Source organism: Bombyx mandarina, chromosome 10 (genome assembly GCF_030267445.1).
Source record: "Bombyx mandarina strain Sakado chromosome 10, ASM3026744v2".
Taxonomy (NCBI): Eukaryota; Metazoa; Arthropoda; class Insecta; order Lepidoptera; family Bombycidae; genus Bombyx; species Bombyx mandarina.
In genome coordinates this window covers 1,497,969-1,519,707 of record NC_143217.1, presented here as the reverse complement: position 1 = coordinate 1,519,707, position 21,739 = coordinate 1,497,969, and the positions used below count along the sequence as shown (strand labels likewise).

General features: G+C 37.1%; 1 protein-coding gene across 4 annotated transcripts in view; it reads left to right on the top strand.

Annotated features, from left to right (window-relative positions):
• Positions 1-21,739, top strand: part of if (integrin subunit alpha inflated) — a 127,977-nt gene that overhangs the window by 43,816 nt on the left and 62,422 nt on the right. For all 4 annotated transcript variants that reach the window (XM_089730116.1, XM_089730114.1, XM_089730117.1 and 1 more), the window contains exon 2: positions 1,378-1,544. In XM_089730116.1, coding sequence (XP_089586242.1) covers positions 1,378-1,544 — 167 coding nt within the window. The remainder of the gene's footprint in view (positions 1-1,377; positions 1,545-21,739) is intronic.

Sequence of the window (21,739 nt, the reverse complement as noted above, 5' to 3'; positions counted from 1 at the left end):
GCTATTTCAGCTTCTCCTTGACGTGTAGGTGAGCTCAAGGAGCTCAAACCAGGAGATGTTGCTAACACTGGCCCTAGCAAGAGCCGTGCTTCGCAGAATCTACCACCGGATCGGAAACGCGACCCACTGAGAAGATTCGGCGAAAAACTCAGTGGGAGAAAGTTTCAACAACTCATTTAATATTACTACTTTCAGTTAAAATATACCGAACGTAAATATAAATTGTCAACTTATCGTTTTACTTATCCATATAGTTGGTGTGATTTTCTGATCGCGATTACTTTAGTATTAGGTACCATTCTAACTGCTGTTAGTTGACTAAACAACTATCCTTTAAGCAGACCTCAGACAAAAACAATAACATCGGTCGCCTCAGTTGGAAACAGGTCATGCACACACAGGCAACCGACGTTGGCACAGCGCCAGCACGCAAATAGACCGGGGTTCGATCCCGGTAACTTGCCCAACAAATATACCTCTGACTAATCGTATGACGCGACATTAAAAATGTATACGCTTTTGTTTACAGTTTTACCGTCAATGGATAGGTTAGAAGTTTCAAGGTTCAATGAACTTGACTCATTATTTTTGACTCGAATGCCGTGGTAACTACATTCGTGAAAAACCCCAGGTGACTTATATATTCGTGACGTATGAATTTTTACATTAGTCATATTTGTACTATATATGCTCTTAGATATTTACCGCTCCTCTAAATGTATAATTCTAAAGTTTTGAGTCGAGTCTAAAGTGAGAGAAATAAGGAAATCTATATATTAATACGTGAAGCAAAAACTTTGTACCCCTTTTTACGAAAATTACGCGGACGGAGGAGTATAAAATTTTCTACACTTATAGAGAATATAGAGAAGAAGTGCACAATGCTAATATTTTTTAAAAATAATGCGTAAAAGATACATTAAATCAATAAAGAAATCATTACACACACTACATACCATGTATTTGACGCACACACGCATGCGTACTATTTATTGTCAAACTTTTGTTCTTGACGTCTGTGGTCAAATTGAAAACAGATTAAATATTGTTTGTCTTTATTAATATTTTTTTATAATGTAACTTTGGCGAAATTTGTGATTATAGAAGTATAAAATGCAATCATAATAGTGTACAAACTTACAATTTCAATTAATTATAGTCGAATTTCGACTACTGCGGGACCTCTAGTTTAAATTAAATAAATAAGAAATTAAATTCTAAGCTTGTTTGTTAAGAAATACGTTTTGTGTCTATCGTTTTGAAACACGCTGTCAAAATACTACGATATCACTTTCTTTAGGGTACGCAGGGTGTTTTTCTTATGTAAATTTAAATATCTATAAAATAATACTATTAATTTTCATTTTCGATCGACAGGATCCTAGTCGGAGCACCAGAGGACGAGCGCTATCCGGCCCGCTACAACAATATCTCCCGACCCGGCGCCGTGTACCGCTGCGAGCCGGGCAGGAGGGCGTACTCCTCCGAGGGCCACGAGCGTCCACTCGAGAGATGCCAAGAAATGGTCTTTGATAAACGATTCTGTGAGTACAAGCTTTGTTAAGTAAAATATAGAGTTCCACGTCTATTAAACATCAAAATCTTTATATATAAAAATGAATTGCTGTTCGTTAGTCTCACTAAAACTCAAGAACGGCTGGACCGATTTGGCTAATTTTGGTTTTGAATTATTTGTGGAAGTCCAGAAAAGGTTTAAAAGGTAGATAACTATGAAAATGCTAGGAATCAAATAAAAATAACAATTTTGTGTTTTCCCTTTGATGTGTCCCCCGTCGGATCGATTCCTTTTGTTTGTTTTAAGTTTATTTGATACAAAAGCTTAGGTTTTTTATTTATTGATTAAGGCACTACGAAGTCTGTCGGGTCAGCTAGTACGTTACAAATAGATCTTGAAAGGGAATGAACGAAAGCCTTCGTGGCCTATAAGGTAAAGCCCGGTTTTGATGGGTAATAAGTTCACGAATGTCTTGCACGATGAAGGAATACGATCATAAACAAAATAATGACATGTGCTTGCAGTGTGTTGTTGTTTTGAGGCTAGAATTACAATAGTTGTATCCAATTGTGGCTCTGTGACTTAAATAATATTCTTGGCGTTAAAGTATACCCCATTTAATTAAATTTTTACCGGATACCCTTGGAAATATGGTACAGTGAAGGCTTTAGCAATTAACCTGGTATGAACTGTGTGCGTAAGAAGTCTGTCTGCAGTGAACAGATTTTGCTCCGGCTTTTATAAGAATTGTGTTTTTAAGACTTCAATGGAAAACACTTTTAAATAAAAATTCCGTCTATGTATACAAGCTTACATACAAGCATACATACAAGCTTAAAGCTTAGTATAGACTAAGTTTTAAGCTTGTATCTCATGTACGCTCATATAACGCTTTGTTACTGGTTTGTTTGTTGAGATAACTGCTTATCAGTAGATCGATTCTGAATTCATTAGCTCATCTAAGCTAAAATATCAAGATTTTGCATCGTAAATACCATAAATTTTTCATCGTAGCCACAACAAGACGACCTCCATTTGCGGCTCTCATATGTTGAATGCTGTATAAATCAGTTCAGATAAACGATCCCTTGTTAACAATCGACTAATACGTCTCAGTGAGTTTACGCGTTTGACTTATGGTCGCATGGGGTCATTATGTATTATGACCGATTGCGGAATGAAAACTTAAGACGTGATAGTTATTTAAAAAAAAAAACCTACTGGTAACAAAACTTACTGGTGGTAGGACCTCTAGTGAGTCCACACGGGTAGGTACCACCACCCTGCTTATTTCTACCGTGAAGCAGTAATGCGTGTCGGTTTGAAGGGTGGGGCAGCCGTTGTAACTATACTGAGACCTTAGAACTTATATCTCAAGGTGGGTGGTGCATTTACGTTGTAGACGTCTATGGGTTCTAGTAACCACTTAACACCAAGTGGGCTGTGAGCTCGTCCGCCCATCTAAGCAATAAAAAAAAACCTGTGTTGAGTGCATCATTATTCAAACAATTATTTTAACTATTGGTCCCCCAGTAGTAGAAATTCGACTATAATTAATTGAAATTATAAGTTTGAACATTATTATGGTTCTATTGTCAAAGACTTAATATAATTTTATAATCAAAGATTTCGCCAAAACTACATTATAGACAAATAATATTAAAGACAAACAATACTAATCTATTCTCAATTTGACCACATACCTTAAACAATAAACAAAGAGTATATATGTGTTGCGTCAAATAGATGGTAGTGTGTGTAATGTTTGTTTTTATTGTTTTAATGTATTTTTTATGCTTGATTAAAAAAAATATTAATATTCTGCAGTCCTTCTCAATATTCTCTATTTTCGCAATTTTCGTAAAAAGGGGTATAAAGTTTTCGTATAGATATAGATAGTAGTATGTATAGTAGATATGTATAGATTTTACACGTGTGATGTTTTGGTTAACGAATGCGTGGAATGATAATTTTTCGATTTTAATGAGGAGTATTTTTGTAGGTAAGCCGTCTAACCACCATAAGCGAACCATAAGCTATGGTGGTAATGAACTAAAGACATTGCTAGGGATCGGATTTCCTAGAGTTAGGTTCCGTGAAATGTTGAGTAATGTGACGCGTTTAAAACGGTCGCTTTGTTTCTTACACGTCGACTTACTGCAATTAGTCACATGGGTAAATATGTAGCAGAACATGTTCTTTTTTTTAATAGCTTAGATGGTTGGACGAGCTCACGGCCCACCTGGTGTTAAGTGGTAACCGGAGTCTATAGGCATCTACAACGTAAATGCCGCCGCGCACCTCGAGACATGAGTTGTAAGATCTCAGTTTTAACAGTAAAACGGCTGCCCCATCCTTCAAACCGAAACGCATTGCTGCTTCACGGCAGAAATAGGTGGGGTGGTGGTACCTATCCGTGCGGATTCCCAAGATAAACGTGTAACCACCTCTAACGTGAAAAATATCTTAAATACATTAGAACCAATGTTTTTGATATAGTTATATGCTATTGGGAGTGGCTTTATGCCGCAGTCAATAACGGAGAACATTTTTTCTAAGGAATTCTGAACAAGATTTAGACCGAATAAAAAAAAAGAGGAGGTTCTCAATTCAAATATATTTGTTCATGTATTTTACTAAGAACACTTTTTACTTGAAACTCACGCTTCTTACGAGTAAGTGATCTCCGAAATTTTTAATATTTTTATTTAAAAACAGTAGAAGCCAGTTTATTTTTTGTTAAAATTTTGTTTTATTTGGTGCATTTGACAGCAGGCTAGTGTGAGTGATTACCTATGTGTTATGTTCAACTGTATATATGGGATGAAAGGCTATTTGTTTTAAGCGACATTTCGCTTCATACGCGACATTTATCTTTGTAATTAAAGGTGCGTTTTATTTGTAACTAGCGACTCGCCCTCGCTTCGCTTCGGAAACATTAAATTTTATTATTGATAGCTGAGCCCCGCACTGTTACGCGCGGTTATTGTCGTACCGTAGGTGAAGCCGCGGGGCGAAGCTAGTCTAAAAAAAGTAGCCTAAGTTACTTATTATATCATCAGCTACCTATCAGTGAAAGTCTCGTCAAAATCGGTCCAGTCGTTTCAGAGATTAGCCGGGACAAACAGACAGACAGACAAAAATTGTAAAAAATTCTATTTTTGTGTATGTACCGTATATATATCCATATGCATGTAGTAAAAAGCAGTTATTTCAATATTACAAACAGACACTCCAATTTTATTTATATGTATAGATTAGCATCAAGAATTCGATGTTTTTAACTGAACTTTAATTATGCTTACTCCACACAAATAGCTAAAGAAGTTTTTTGTTGTTATGATATTTTTTCAAAATTTTAAACTTTAAATGTATCTCGTGTAAAGTTGCAAAAATGTCGCTTAAACCAAATAGCCTTTCAACTGTGCATAATATAATCCACACGGGTAGGTACCACCGCCCTGCCTATTTCTGCCGTGAAGCAGTAATTGCGCTTCGGCTTGAAGGGCGGAGCAGCCGTTGTAACTATACTGATACCTTAGAACTTATATCTCAAGGTGGGTGACGCATTTACGTTGTAGATGTCTATGGATTCCAGTAACCACTTAACACCAGGTGGGCTGTGAGCTCGTCCGCCAATCTAAACAATAAAAAAAAATTCATACTCGATCTCGAGCTTGCGACTTTATTAGTCCTGGTAATAATATCTTAAATTTTCATCAAATCGTTTTGTATGAAATCGGCTACAGTCGTTTCTCATCTTCTAATATAAAAGAGCAGAAAAAAAAAAAACCCGGAATGAGACACACATGCTCTGCAGATAAAACGTGGGTCGTGTTCTGGGGAGCGTGACGGCGAACTTGCACGCGCCTTCGGTGCACACTGCAAGCTCGCTTATGTTGCAGTCAGTTATATGAAGATTTGCCTTCTTTGATACTTCCCAATCGTTTTAGTGTTATGAGTGGCCTATTCGTCGTCGAACTTGGAGCCCATATTTAGTACCTTTGTAGGCAGACGAGCATACGGCCTACATGATGGTAAGTGGTTATCGTCACTCATGGACCTCAGCAATGCCAGGGGCACAGCCAAGTCGCTGCTTACAAAAAATATCGCAGTATGAATGATGCAATTCAGTCTAAGACTTTATTTGAAAGTAAATAGTAGTTGATTTCAGTGATGCCTTTTCCAGCCAGAATTATTGTGTAGTAAACTTATTTCCTCATGTTTTAAAAAGTGTACATGTGTAAAAAAACGTGTGGCACTCGGGAACTGCCGCAGTCAAGCTATTGCATAGCATTTTTTATCAACTTATGCAATTATAATTAGACCACGATAATTTAATAATAAAACAAGACCACGCTATATTAAACATTAATATAAGCAAAACCTTAACTGTCCCCTTCACACTCATAAGCTAGACCGCCCGAGAGATGGGCAGACTTTTCACGATGCGCATGCAGTGTGACGTCACGCCACGCGCTTATTCACAAACACTACACAAGCGCAACGTGTGAATGTGTTGAACGCGAGTTACATGGTAGGCGGAGTGAGGGGTGTAAGGTTTTTTTCGTTACGGAATTTCATGATTCCGCTCTCAAGCCGCGCTTAAGGCCTGCGATAAAATCTATGCAATAGCTTAAAAAACGGTTACTGTTAAACTTTTTATGATACAGATACAGATTTTCATAGTGTCCGATTTATTTCTGCCGTGAAGGATTCGTGACTTTCGATCTGAAACCAAAGTGGTCATGTCTAATGACACGCGATTTTGACTGTACCGGTAAAAGCATTATTATCGGTATCTAAAAAGCTAGATACAAAGCAATGTTACTGCTTCAAATCATAAACAATAACAGTGTATTTCTTTAAACTCGCATTCTCGACATTGACTGCAACACGGTCACTTTGCATCATGCAGTAGACGGATGGTTGTAATGTCTCATGTCGGTACTTTAATGGCTTGTTTGTGCAAAACTGCTTTAAATTTCGCTGCCAGACAAACTTCTGTGCAATGTTCCCACACACGAACTTTGGACGTATTCAGGTCTTCATGTTGAAGATGAATGATTTTCGTATTTCCCTTTAAATATTTGTTTATGAAATTTCATGATTATTTACCGCTGTTATGTTTTATTTTTATTGCTTAGATGGGTGGGCGAGCTCACAACCCACCTGGGTTTAAGTGGTGACTGGAGCCCATAGACATTTACAACGTAAATGCGCCACCCACCTTGAGATATAAGTTTTAAGGTCTCAGTATAGTTACAACGGCTGCCCCACCCTTCAAGCCGAAACGCATTACTGCTTTACGGCAGAAATAGGTAGGGTGGTGGTACCTGCCCGTGCGGACAAATTATAATTTTGCAGGTTTGATTTGACAAAATACAAAATGTGGCCCCTTGACCAATTCCGTACTGCCTTTTATAAGCAGCGGCAAACTACCCTCAAATAAAAATTTCAGAAAAAGTTACACATCTAAATTTTATAGGCATCGGTATACAATAACCCGCTATTTCGTAATTGTATTATAATAATAAAATTGTGCATTAAGAGACACTCCGGCTTTATCAGTACCTGCTGTATAATCAACAAAATAGGATAAGTGTATGTATGACATAAATCCTGTGAAAGCAGTTTGTTATTAATTTTAATATTCCCCATTGAAAATAATTTAACTTAATAATAGCTCTTACAAAAATGAAAGTAGGGAGAAGTCGAATAAATCGCGAAGTTAATCTCTTGACCGGCGAGTGTCCCAAATAAACCGCGACACTACAATGGCGGCACATGAATCACGGGAAGCTGTTAAGATTCCGCAAATGGTGCTAAATAAAGATCGGGAGCGTTAAGATTTGTGAGGGTCATCGTTTAAAAAAAAAACTGAATAAACCAAAACTTTATTTGGTTTTTTGTGTTAATTGATATTTAATCACGGTGGTAGTGTCTTCACCTTACTATTCTATCTCGTTATCTTTAACAAGTGATAGACACGACATGTGCTGTGGTGTGTAATCATCTAAGCTAACGAAAGATGATTCAGGCTCTATGTTCACGGGTGCTCATGATTAACAGTTCATTAGTAACGTATTAACATTCCTAATAGTATTGGCATTTCGCCTGCCAAATCGTGTAAACATAAAAAAATATATTCGAATAAATACTAAATTCGGACAGCCCTACTGGGTGTAAGAGTATCAATTATCTGGGATATTTGAAGGTGTTCTCATAAAGAGCACAACGGCGAATCGCCGAGCGGGATGTGTCGGCGGATGTAAAGTAAGCTTTGATCGTAATTTCGAACCAGTACACTACAGTTGCATGTGTGGATCTTCTGCAATAGGATAGGATAAGATAGGATAAGCGTTATGATATTTTTTGTCGTGATCTCGTGACTTTTTTTTCCTACCTATACTAGTAACCTCGAGGGGTTATTCTAGATTCGCCGAGCTTGTAGGTGAGCTCACGGGGCTCAAACCTGACGACGTTGCTAACGCGAACCCTAGCAAGAGCCGTGCTTCGCAGAATCTACCACCGAATCGGAAACGCGATCTACTAACAAAAGGACACCACTTAATTTTTATTAGTCCTCTGCATTCGAATTGCCTACCTAATTTTAATCTGTTTACTATTTGTAATAAAGCTCTCTTGAATAGACCTTGGATAGACGCTGATGCGATTCACACCGTTGACGGTTGAAGCGTTGAAAATGACCTCAAATTTTCTTCAGAACACTCTCACATACATATGAATGATATTATTTTAAATTTCGTCAAAACCAATTTCAAAGACAATTCTTATGAACGAATAACTCTGTTCTCAATTCTCTTATCTAGTTTCACCTCACGTCAGAAATGTATTAAACGATAATTAGCATGAATAATGTACGCAGTTACAAAACAGATGTTAGCGGGTCACACGCGCGCGTCTCATTCGTAGGCGGTTTGTGCCCCACTCACTTTCATATCTTGCGCTAGATTCTTTACGTTTTTAAATTTGCTTATAAGTAAATCCTTTTATGTATCATTCTCGATAGTTTATGTTATCGATAGTTAAGCCTGCCCTTAAATGTACAAATAGTTAAGGGAAGTCGGGCCGATACATTTCAAGTAAACGCCAATTTGGATGTAAGCTGTTTAGTAATTAATCTCTGTGCACAAAATAGCATTGCATCCTAATAAAAAAAACTTAATTAATATTTTTTTCTAACAATTACTGCAAATTTATCTTTTGAATGATTAAATAATGCAATTAGAAATATTTGATACGTATAATATTTAATTTCTATTATGTTTTAAATAAATTAAGCTACATTTTATTTATTAATAATTGTAAATTACAAACAATAGAACAACTATAATACAAAAAGACATGACTGTTTTTAAATCAAAAAATTAAATCAAATTTTAAAAGTTTTAATAAACAAGAAATGAAATTAAAATCTAAACTTTAATTAGCAGTAGACAGCGACATAGTTGTGCCATTGGCATTGCTGATGACGTCCATTGGTGAAGGTGACAAAGTGGGTCGTATCCGCGTTTTACTATAAAAGGCAATTAAAACTTATGTACTACATTCAATGTGGTAAATATCATTATTGGAGGTGGAGGAGGAGGCCTATGCCACGAGGCACGCCGAACTGCGAGATATACTATAAGAAATAAAATGTAAAAAACAACACAAAAATGTAAAATTTCATGGTTGTAGTTCGGAATTAAATTAAAGGGCTTTATTATTATTATAATAAATATCATTATGGGATCTGAATACGCCTTCACACCGTACGTACCGATTATGCGGGCGGTTTAATTACATTACGATCGATTTACATGTTACTGGTGGTAGGACATCTTGTCAGAGCACAGAGCACACGGAAAGGTACCACCGCCCTACCTAATTTTGCCTTAAAGCAATAATGCGTTTCCGTTTGAAGGGTGGGGCAGCCGTTGTACTGTAAAAAGTGAGACCTTAGAACTTATATCACAAGGTAGGTGGCGGCATTTACCTTGTAGATGTCTATGGGCTCCGGTAATCACTTAGCATCAGGTCCATCTAACTAAGCAAAAAAAAACATCGACAAACATTTATCACAACTTTCCCATCCCTAGAGAATTTCCCAAGCGGCTTTTTGTAATCGACGTTAACAGCAAACAGTTCCCTTGTTTTCATTCTTATCAGCAACTTTTCATTTTTATCACTATGCTTTATCATACGACGATGTTTACAATGCAATGTGAATGGGTTGATTGTGCGAAGTGAGTTATTTGAGTTGCGCAAATATGTTCGCGCTCGTTTAACTTTCTGGTCGTATTAAATGTGTTTACAATTTGAGCATGGTTTTTTTTTTCATAACGCAATGTAGTGCACAGAGGAAACGCATGTAGTGCCTTTTGTTAGCTTATTTGTGAGCAATCCTTCGAACTATATCTGTCAGTGCATACATTGTCTGATAGTTGGACGTAATCAGAGCTCACATGCCTTGGCAGCACAATCCAGCCTATTTCGTCCTCAAAGCAAATATGCTTTCCCTTTTGAAGGTTAGGATAAACTTTATAAGGGTACAACAGAATCTCAGACTTTATGTTTCACTCTTTTGATTAACTAGAAGTTATAGTAAGTGAATAGAAGTTTTAGAAGTTATAGTAAGTAATTAAGTAATGTAATCTTTTCGTTTGTTTTCATTAGAATAGCATTAAGAAAGTGCGATTTCACAAAGCTTTTTTTACGTTACTAACAGACTTCTTACTCTACGAAGCTGAAATTAGCCGACTCTCTATCTAAAGGACGATATGCAGTATTTAGCGCAGGGTACTGCGAATCAACTAATTTATCACAGGGTACTGTGATTCTTTAGAATTGACTTTTTATTGCTATAGTTGTGAAGACGATCTCGCGACCCCTCTGATGATAACATTATGAATTCCGTTTCTATTTGCATCATGTAAGCATTTATCAAGATGTTATCCAATAAACGAGCCCCTCATCTGGATTTATGGAAAATAAATGTGAAATTAATTCTTAATATCGGTTTGCGATTTACCTTTTAAGGGTGTTCATTACGGTGCTTTTATGCGTTCCAAGCAACGGCCACCGTTCTTAATGACGAAGAGTTCGACGTGCAACCCACTGAGTTTCTCGTCGGATCTTTTCAGTGGGTCATGATTCCGATCCAGTGACAATTTCAGCGAAGCATTGCTACCCTACCATCTACTGCTACTACCTACTACCTAGCTGCATGAGCTCACCTTTTTTATTTATTGTTTTGATGGGTGAACGAGCTCACAGCCCACTTGGTGTTAAATGGTTACTGGTGCCCATAGATATCTACAACGTAAATGCGCCACCCATCTTGAGATATAAGTTCTAAGGTCTCAGTATAGTTATAACGGCTACCCCACCCTTCAAATCGAAACGCATTACTGCTTCACGGAAGAAATAGGCGGGGTGGTGGTACCTATCCGCGCGGACTCACAAGAGGTCCTACCACCAGTACATTTGCATTATCTTGAGACGTTGCATTATCATCATCATAAGCAACTCCGCCGTCACCTCGGAAATGGCCAGTGGACAGGACCTGAGACCGTTGCGGCTTCGGCCCTATTAATAGGTTTATCTCGTCACCAATTGAATACCTTGTTACATTTAGAACAGGAATTCGTTTCAAAGCAGGCTGTCAACGAATTTTGAATGATCGTAGAATGTGGCCCGTGGGTTATGTAAGTGGGTGCCATGGTCACGCGTGGGCACAATTCTCGGCCGCAATTTTAGTGAATGAGTTCATAGACGTTTCTCGACGTGGTTAAATTGTTACTAAATTATAAATGGTTCAGAATAAATTAGTATAAGTTCAAATGTATTTGGAGTAGGACAAGTTTCGTGTATGTAGGTCTGCCCCGAAGTGTTCGTGACTTTCGTGAATTTCACCTGATATTTTTGTTCGTAGCGATATTCATCTTGTGAATTGTGTTGGCTCCGGAAATCTACATATTGTATGCAGCTGATGTTGGCAGTACAGGAAAGGTGTCCGTCTGGCATATTACTGTCATAATAACACGTTCTCGAAGAGCATAGAGAATTGCGACTTACCCGGCACGAAGCCAGAATAACCGCTTTAGAATACTGCTACTACTGGTACACAGCTAGGCAAATCTTTTTCTTCTTCTTCTTCCCCTTATCCCACATTACGTGGAGTCATTGCAGCATGACCTCTAATCATGTTGCACTGAGATCCGGCAAGATTTTTACGACCGGTCACCTGCCTGACGTCAACCCTCCCGGGTTACTTTCTAGGGAAGAGACTTTTCTGTTTCTTTTTTTTTGTGTTTCTTTTACTTCATCCGTTTTCGTTTCAATTATAATATAGGTAGGCAAATAAAAGAAATAAGAAAGTGGTTTGCATGTTCCTTCATGAATGGTAAAAATTTTATACTCGTGTCTGTAAATCACGACAAATTGTCTTGATGCTTGAACCAGCCCAGAGAATGAATCAATAAAAGGCTTGTTGCTTCAACAATCAAAATGCCTCATAAATAACCATTTACAATCAATGTATTTGCCATAAGCATTACAAGCACCACTAAAAAGATAAACAAACTTTTCATCATACAAATATGTTTAAAAGTGATGCATTTACAATTCGCCATCACGCCCACACACCCTGGACTATGTGTGTCAAATGTGTGGGCTTTTAGAAATTCGTGAAGTAGCCTCTTCCGTTGTGTACTAACAATGTTGCGACCTGTTTGTCTGTTTGTTACCGCACTGCTGAGTAACAGTTTAATACTGTAAACAAGATTGTTTATAAGTGGAGGTCGTTGTGAGCCCGCGGGGGATTGTGTCACAGTTTTGCTGATTTCTGCTATAAATAAAGTGTTTCGGCTTTAAGCGTAGCATAGCAGTGGATGGCAGCAATCATGATTGTTATGTTTATGAGATCCGGTAACTACATAGCACCAGTTGGGATATGCAATTATTTACCTACTAACAATAACAATAAGACATTTTATTGTGTAAGAATACTGGGCGTCGTATGTCTGCTTTCGAAAGGGGTAAAAATATCTAAACTAATCTAGGGATATAATATAGCCAGCTTAATGCTTGGATTTCTGACTACTAGTTTGGCAAACTGTATCCTTATAGTTATGCATATAAATTTAGGCAATATGGCTCCACAATTTGCGTAGGCAATAAATAATACAGTTTGTTGAACTAATCTAATGTTTAGGTTACAATAAAGCGCTCTTAAAACCGCAACTAGGTTATAATTTAAGCTGTTTATAGAACAGCTGTGTGGTAAAAACCTGTTTATTAATTTTAGAATGAATATTTAATTGTTTCTTATGAAATTCTCTCTCTTCTCTTACTGAGATCGGTCACTTTTGACAAGAGTAGTCGTGGTCAATCAGAGCATCACTTGAATGTCGTTCTACTCTAAGCCAGTCCTATCAGGATATTGTGTCTCTAGCGTATCTGATAATTATTTGGTCATGATGTTATATTATTGTTAGAGTTATTATTAGAAGTTCTCTCTTAAATCCGCGAAGTGTTTCTACAGAAAGTTCTGGACTAATCAGGTGAACCAACTTAAAGAAATTGGGATTAGATTCCCTTCAATCCAAATTTCTGGGTTTAAAGATTTGTGGTAATTCATTCGTTTTACTGGCGGTAGGACCTCTTGTGAATCCGCACGGGTAAGTACCACCACTGTGCCTATTTCTGCCGTGAAGCAATAATGCGTTTCGGTATGAAGGGTGGGGCAGCCGTTGTAACTATACTTGAGACCTCAGAACTTGTATCTCAAGGTGGGTGGCGCATTTACGTTGCAGATGTCTATGGGCTCCAGTAACCACTTAACATCAGGTGGGCCGCGAGCTCGTCCACCCAACTAAGCAATAAAAAAAAATCATGAATGCTCCAAATCATGAATGTCAAATGTGTCTATTAATAGTATATCTGTGTTATACTGACTTCTACTGGGACGTACACATCGAATTCTATGCTTATATGAAAGTAGTATCGATATGACTTTACACAAGTAAAATAAACGAGCCAACCTTGAATTGCATTGGCGGTAGAACGTATTTGGAGTCTCATAATGTCGTACTGCCGTTTTTTCCATTTCACATTAAGTTGCACATCTTTTGTTCAGCGACTGTCGGAGTCGTTGGCGTGTATGCCGCCTCCCACCTTAAGACAAAAACCAAGTTATCAAAGCCATTAAGATAATGACTAATGGTAATGCTAATTAGGTTATGTTAACGCCATGTGATCCCAGAAATAAAGACTATATTTCGACTATGTCTCAAATACGGGTTACCTTAAAATTAAGACCCACGCTGGGAGCAATCGCAAGACGGCTGCGCCCCAGAAACGCAATTCGTTTCGATTTGATGCGCAGACCCCGGGTCATCGACCGTCCGACATATGGTCCTGCAATATGCAAACAGTGGCTTGCCAATTTCGGCTTTGTTTAATTTCTGTAACGGTGTAATTGTAATTATCTTTTTATGACATCTAACATTTAACAGATTCAAGTTTTAAGACAGTGCCAATACACAACGGGACGATGCTAACGAAATAATGGTAATTAATATAAGCGTTTTAATATAATAGTCACCATTTTTGTTAAATATATATTGATAAAACACATATCACCAAATAAAAATTAAAGCATTGTATTTCAACTGTAACGACGTCATCACGTGTAATGAAGAAAATTAAAAAAACAAGGAACGCCTGATTCTTTATGGAGGGAATTTCTGAAGGGAAAATAGTTGGGACATCTTTGTACATTTAAAATAAAATGGTTGTATATTCATACAAAATTCCTTATAAAACATATTTGCGTAAGATGGCAGATTCAATATTTCTGCGAAATTGGCATCCGTGACATCAATAGTTCAAATACGGAAAGAAATTGATGTAAAGTGAATTAAGCCCTTAAATTGCAGAAGGTTAATGTTACCGCCCACTACGAGACCAGATAGTCCAAGTCACATTTTTTTCTTCATTACCCTTGTAGACAGGCGAGCATCCAGTACAGTTGATGGTGAATAGTTACGGTCGCACGTCTGCAATGCCAGAAGCAAAGTCAAGCCGTTGTCAACCGCGGAGTACTCTCCCCATTTTCATTCATTTTGATTATTAATTTATTTATTTTGGAAACCAACAGTACAATAATAATATACAATATTTTTACAAATAGCTTAAACAATAACCAAACTTGTTTCCACCATCAAAATCACATATAAGTAGAAAGTGAACAGAGAAGAGAAATTTAGAAATTTAAGTTTTCACAAAAAACAAAAGCAACACAATACGCACATATTATTATGTACATCAACTTACACTATAAAACTAAGTAATACTCATCGGACTAAATCACCTTATAAATATTCCAAAATTGCATTTCTATATGCTACAAGTGACAAGCAAAAGATGTCAGCATTAGAGAGAGAAGATTAGTAATAATAGTTGCTATAAAACACTATGCATTTTCATTACTTTTTCGCGGCAGTGATCCACAGTTATCGGTACGGCACGATGCCAGTGCTATTAGGAATATTTAATCCAGGAAAAGAGAGTTGGGTATTAAAATAAAATTATGATATTCCACCGACGATAAATAAACGATTGAGTGTTCATATTTTATTTTATAAATAGAACGCGATAATTGAACGAGTTTAATAGTTAAGTTCCAATAAGTCGGACCGCTGACCTAATTTATGTCATTTGACTCTAATTGGTCGTAGTTTAGGGTCACAACGGATATTTACAATTTGTTCATTCAATTAGGGATTTGGTTAAACCTCGAGTGATGGATTGAGAAGCTCATGCTCCACAAGCTCTTTGGGTTTTGACATTTAGTATGCGAATTTATATCTTTAAGAGCTTAACACACACACACACACATGCACACGCACACACACGCACACACGCACATGCACACACACGCACACACACGCACGCACACGCAAACACACGCACACACACACACGGCATATACACAGTGGTTAAGGTCACTAATGCCAAGCCCAAAGGGCCATATCTTCTATGTTTTCTATGTTGTTTAGTAGTTTATACAACAAATTAAATGTTACCTAGTTATTCGATCTGTTCCAATTTGCTTCTACGTTTGTTCATTTGTATTTAATTGAAATAGTTCGTAGCGGAGGACATAGCTTCATTGATTCGATCACGGACCACGAGATTGTAACAATTTTGTGTTCAATCAATTGAGTGGTTGATTGGTTGATTGTAGTTATTGTTTTTATTTAATTCCGGTATACTATATGAAATGTTAATGAATGTAATATGGATATAAAATCTGAAGTAAATGAAATAATTATTTATATAAATAAAATTATTTTAAAGTATTGTTGTTAAAATAGTCTTTGGGTTGTTTATTAACTAATGTTGCAAGCTTAATGTGGTATTTTATTAGAACTGAATTGGTTAATGTGTTACAAAAAAGGAAGACAAAGCCAACTAGCGAACTGTTTAAAATGGAAGTGATGGTAGACCGAAAAAGCTGTGAAAATGTACGGATAGACGAAAGGAGACTGTTGCGAAAGAAAACATTTTCATAATACATTTTGTCGAACAGTACTTACTGGAGATAAATAGAGATATAGATTGATTATTTTTCTTTTCGTCTGAATATAGTTTGGACGTCAGTCAATAAGCCGTAAACGAAGTTTTAGCTACCTTAGCTTTACAAAACATTAAGATAATATTCAAAATGGAGACTTTGATTTCAAAGACCTTAGACAAGCTAATGTTAGCTAACGAGATAGTGATTTTAGGTGAAGTAGAAATAAAAACAAAACAACTAGAATGTTTATTTCGAAGGACCATAAAAACGAATCAACGAATACTGGAAGAAATGTAAGTTTACATTTTTCCAATCGATACAATATTTCGTATCCGGTAACAGTAAGCCAGACAGCGGTGATGATCCGGCAGATGATGACAACAAAACTTAAGATTAGCCAATATAGTGGACATGCTATTGCAATCAATGTCCACAAGAAAACACTCGAATATAGCCTTAGTCTCCATCAATTACTGGTGGTATAACCTCTTGTAAGTCCGCGCGGGTAGGTACCACCACACTGCCTATTTCTCCCGAGAAGCAGTAATGCGTTTCGGTTTGAAGGGTGGGGCAGCCGTTGTAACTATACTTGAGACCTTAGAGCTTATATCTCAAGTTGGGTGTCGCATTTACGTTGTAGATGTCTATGGGTTCCAATAACCACTTAACCAGGTGGGCTGTGAGCTCGTCCAGCCATCTAAGCAATAAAAAACAAACAAATTATGTACTCACTAACAAAATTTAAACAACCGCAATCAAAGCGCACGGCTTTTCAATTAGCTGAAGTGTTTGTTGTACGCAATTAGTGATAACATTACCTATTTACGATCAAACGCTAGAAAGATTACGGAATCCGCCGTGAAACCAAACAGTATGCGGGCTTGTAAAAATAAATTATCCAGTCTCCAATAGAGAATGTTCAACTACAACTTTTCGATCGTAATGTAAATGTTTAATCTTGCTATATATACATATAAAGCAGAGCCGAGGCTGTCTGAACGCCACGGCTGACTGGTGGGCGTATATTTAAAAATATATCTAGTGTTCCCTACACTTGTTTATTATACTGAGACCTTAGAACAAAACTTAAGATTAACCAATATAGTGGACATGCTATTGCAATCAATGTCCACAAGAAAACACTCGAATATAGCCTTAGTCTCCATCAATTACTGGTGGTATAATCTCTTGTAAGTCCGCGCGGGTAGGTACCACCACACTGCCTATTTCTCCCGAGAAGCAGTAATGCGTTTCGGTTTGAAGGGTGGGGCAGCCGTTGTAACTATACTTGAGACCTTAGAGCTTATATCTCAAGTTGGGTGGTGGCATTTACGTTGTAGCTGTCTATAGACTCCGGTAACCAATTAACATCCAAGCTCGTCCACCCATCAATGCAATAAATAAATAAAAAATTACCCAAGAAAATATTCTTCATAAACCATTCTGAAAAATAGTGATTATTTAACTTGCTAGAAACTCGGAATTTTAGCTCTGGAAAAAATGAAAATGCAAGAAGAAGGAAAGAAGAAACGAGAGAAGATAATATGAAATTTTCATTCCTTTTATAAATGTGTTAATTTTTAAAATCAAAATTATTCCGAGTGAAACCACCGGTCAAACATAGTGTGCTCAGAAAACACGAAATCTCCTTTATTTGTACAGTTTCGTATTCAAACTGGCTGTATTCGTTTGTTTTATAAATATCCCAATAGCGTATAACGGATATATTCGATATAATTATTGTGTTAAAGAGATGAACAGGATAGTTATCACATGACTCTAATTACATATTGGTTTAAATAAAAGCGCGATTTCGCTCACGCTAATAATTACTTGGTTATCATGGTAAGAATTCTTATCTATATGAATATATGCCACTTTAGTATACGCTAAATAATTACTTGGCTATTGTGGTAAGACTTCTTATCTATATGAATATATGCCACTTTAGTATACGCTAAATAATTACTTGGCTATCATGGTAAGACTTCTTATCTAGATGAGTAGACGCCACTTTAGTATACGCTAAATAATTACTTGGCTATCATGGTAAGAATTCTTATCTAGATGAGTAGACGCCACTTTAGTATACGCTAAATAATTACTTGGCTATCATGGTAAGACTTCTTATCTAGATGAGTAGACGCCACTTTAGTATTTTCGGTGTTCGGGAGTCCAAGACCTAATTAAACTACTTTTACGATTGCTTGTCTTGCAATTTAATTGTCATTATACTCTTACCTCGGATGTTTCAATTACACTTTTCGTGCTTGCCTGGTTTAACCGTCAAAATCGACTTACTTTAGTAAAATTGATTTTAGTTAAATATTCGCCAGAATAGGGATTTAATTTAATAGAACATAAAACTTACTTAATATTAATACGCAAGGTGTTTATTCATTGTAACAAAATACTTAACTATACATAAGGTTGGTTTAATCTCAGTAACAAAATCGGCTTAGGATAAACAGAAAGTAAAATACCTCTATTGAATATCACATGAAAAAAATATATTTCATTCGGACTATCTTTGGATGAACTAAAATGTTGTCAGCAAATAGGTAAGGGAATAGGTTAATATTACCATACAAGATACTTCAAATCGGAATATTACAGATTTCACATTTATTTGTGATTATATATAAATCTAGGGTTAATAATAGACTCAGTAATTTCAGCCCTTAACAAACGTTTGACTTTTATAGAAAAGACTGATGTAGCTACCTACTGCTATTAGGTTATTTAATTATTTTGTTGATTGCTATTATAATTAACAAAATATTCTGAATAGTCAAACGATAAGATCTCTAATTACAAAAGTAATTTAAAGTCCATCATCACCCTTCAAATCGGGTTTAATTAATCAATCTAATTAATGAATACAATATATCATAATTTATACTTCCTCAACGCAACGTACTCTGTTGAATATCTGATGAACTTAAATCATTTGAATACGAACGTATAGTTGAGTTGATGTTGAGTCGAATCCTTTGTTCAGTGTCATCTAGTAATGGTTATCTGTAATCTGTATATTAATACGTGAAGCAAAAACTTTGTATCCCTTTTTACGAAAATTGCGCGGAAGGAGGAGTATGAAATTTTCCACACTTCTAGAGAATGTATAGAAGAAGAGCACAATGCAAATTTTTTTTTTAAATAATGCATAAAATATAGATTAAATCAATAAAGAAAACATTACACACACTACATACCATGTATTTGACGCACACACGCATGCATACTATTTATTGTCAAACTTTTGTTCTTGACGTCTGTGGTCAAATTGAGAATAGATTCAATATTGTTTGTCTTTGTTAATATTTTTTATAGTGTACTCTTGGCGAAATTTGTGATTATAGAAGTATACAATACAATCATAATAGTGTACAAACTTACAATTTCAATTAATTATAGTCGAATTTCGACTACTGCGGGACCTCTAGTATAATTAAAAGTCTCATTAGCTTATTTGTAACTACGTACACATGTAGATGTCGTAGATGTATATGAAGTCGTCGTGGCCTAAAGGATAAGACGTCCGGTGCATTCGTATCGAGCGATGCACCGGTGTTCGAATCTCGCTGGCGGGTACCAATTTTTCTAATGAAATACGTACTCAACAAATGTTCACGATTGACTTCCACGGTGAAGGAATAACATCGTGCAGTAAAAATCAAACCCGCAAAATTATAATTTGCGTAATTACTGGTGGTAGGACCTCTTGTGAGTCCGCACGGGTAGGTACCACCGCCCCGCCTATTTCTGCCGTGAAGCAGTAATGCGTTTCGGTTTGAAGGGTGGGGCAGCCGTTGTGACTATACTGAGACCTTAGAACTATATCTCAAGGTGTGTGGCGCATTTACGTTGTAGATGTATATGGGCTCCAGTGACCACTTAACACCAGGTGGGCTGAGAGCTCGTCCACACATCTAAGCAATAAAAAAAAATAAAAAAAAGATGTCGCAGTCTCACTGGTACGTGTCGTCTGTGACCACCAAAGATGTAAAGTTTTCGTAATATCGTATATAACATTAACCTAATTATTGAAAATTAACCCTATTACTTCGGGTTGTGAATGAAAGTGGGTTATACAGGTACAAAACTCATCCTATCTCTTGATGCGGCGATGTCGTGCATTATGGTTTTTAAGACTAAGTTAGCTGTTAAACAATACAACTGTCAAATCGACCTCATCTCCCAACCTCATTGCTACCACGACTCTTGGGATACCTATGGGCATTGGCAACCATTTAATACCATAATGTATGTTTTTCCATTTGACTCCATACAGAGGAGGGCCGTTCGGATTGTCGATAATCTCATTCTTACGGATCGTTTGGAACCTCTGGGTCTGCGGAGGGACTTCGGTTCCCTCTGTATTTTGTACCGTATGTTCCATGGGGAGTGCTCTGAGGAATTGTTCGCGATGATAGCGCATCTCGTTTTTACCATCGCACCGCCCGCCACCCGAGTAGAGTTCATCCATACTACCTGGAGCCACTGCGGTCATCCACATTGCGTTTCCAGAGGTCTTTTTTGCCACGTACCATCCGGCTATGGAATGAGCTCCTCTCCACGGTGTTTGCTGAGCGCTATGACATGTCCTTCTTCAAACGAGGCTTGTGGAGAGTATTAAGCAGTAGGCAGCGGATTGGCTTTGCCTCTGGCATTGCTGAAGTCCATGGGCAACGGTAACCACTCACCACCAGGTGGGCCATATGCTCGTCTGCCTAAAAGGGCAATAAAAAAAAAGTATGGTTATGTTCCGTCCACCCGTCTACAGCAATCATTAAAAAAAGAACCCTTTTTAATAGAATCATCGAATAATGTTTCTATACGATATTATAATTTGCATAATCACTGGTGGTAGGACCTCTTGTGAGTCCGCACGGGTAGGTACCACCACCCCGTCTATTTTCTGCCGTGAAGCAGTAATGCGTTTCGGTTTGAAGGGTGGGGTAGCCATTGTAACTATACTGAGACCTTAGAATTTATATCTCAAGGTGGGTGGCGCATTGTAGATGTCTATGGGCTTCAGTAACCACTTAACACCAGGTGGGCTGTGAGCTCGTCCACCCATCTAAGCAACAAAAAAAAACGAGTTGTCATAAATTTATTAAATTGTATATAAAATGTTTGCCACCGGAGGGTCACCGTGCTTACTGACTGAAACAGCTTTGTTTTTGAATCTATTATCATTTTCACGGTTGCCCGGATCGTGTAAGAGCTTCAACGTATATGCATAATAATATTTAGGTGCATTATTATGACATTACATTTGGTGTTCGTTTAAGTGTGACATTATAGAACAGGGAGTAATGTAGCTTTAGGATACTAGGCTGCACTAAAAGTATCGGGAATAAAAATGTGTCAAATTTCTCGGAGAATACTTCGAAAAGCAATAAATACATTTTTAAATAGTAATGTTGTGTCACTTCGTTAATTCCCGAAATTTTCAGTGCCGCCCTCGTAATGAACTGTCAAAGAGTTTTATGCCATGAATCAGCTAGTAAAATGCGTGTGCGAGTTGTGTGAGATTAAAATCATTCGGCAAACACCTATTTTGTTCAGAATCTAACTATTTGCTATAAGGTTTTACTTCGGTAACTTTATATTTATTAAACATTCTA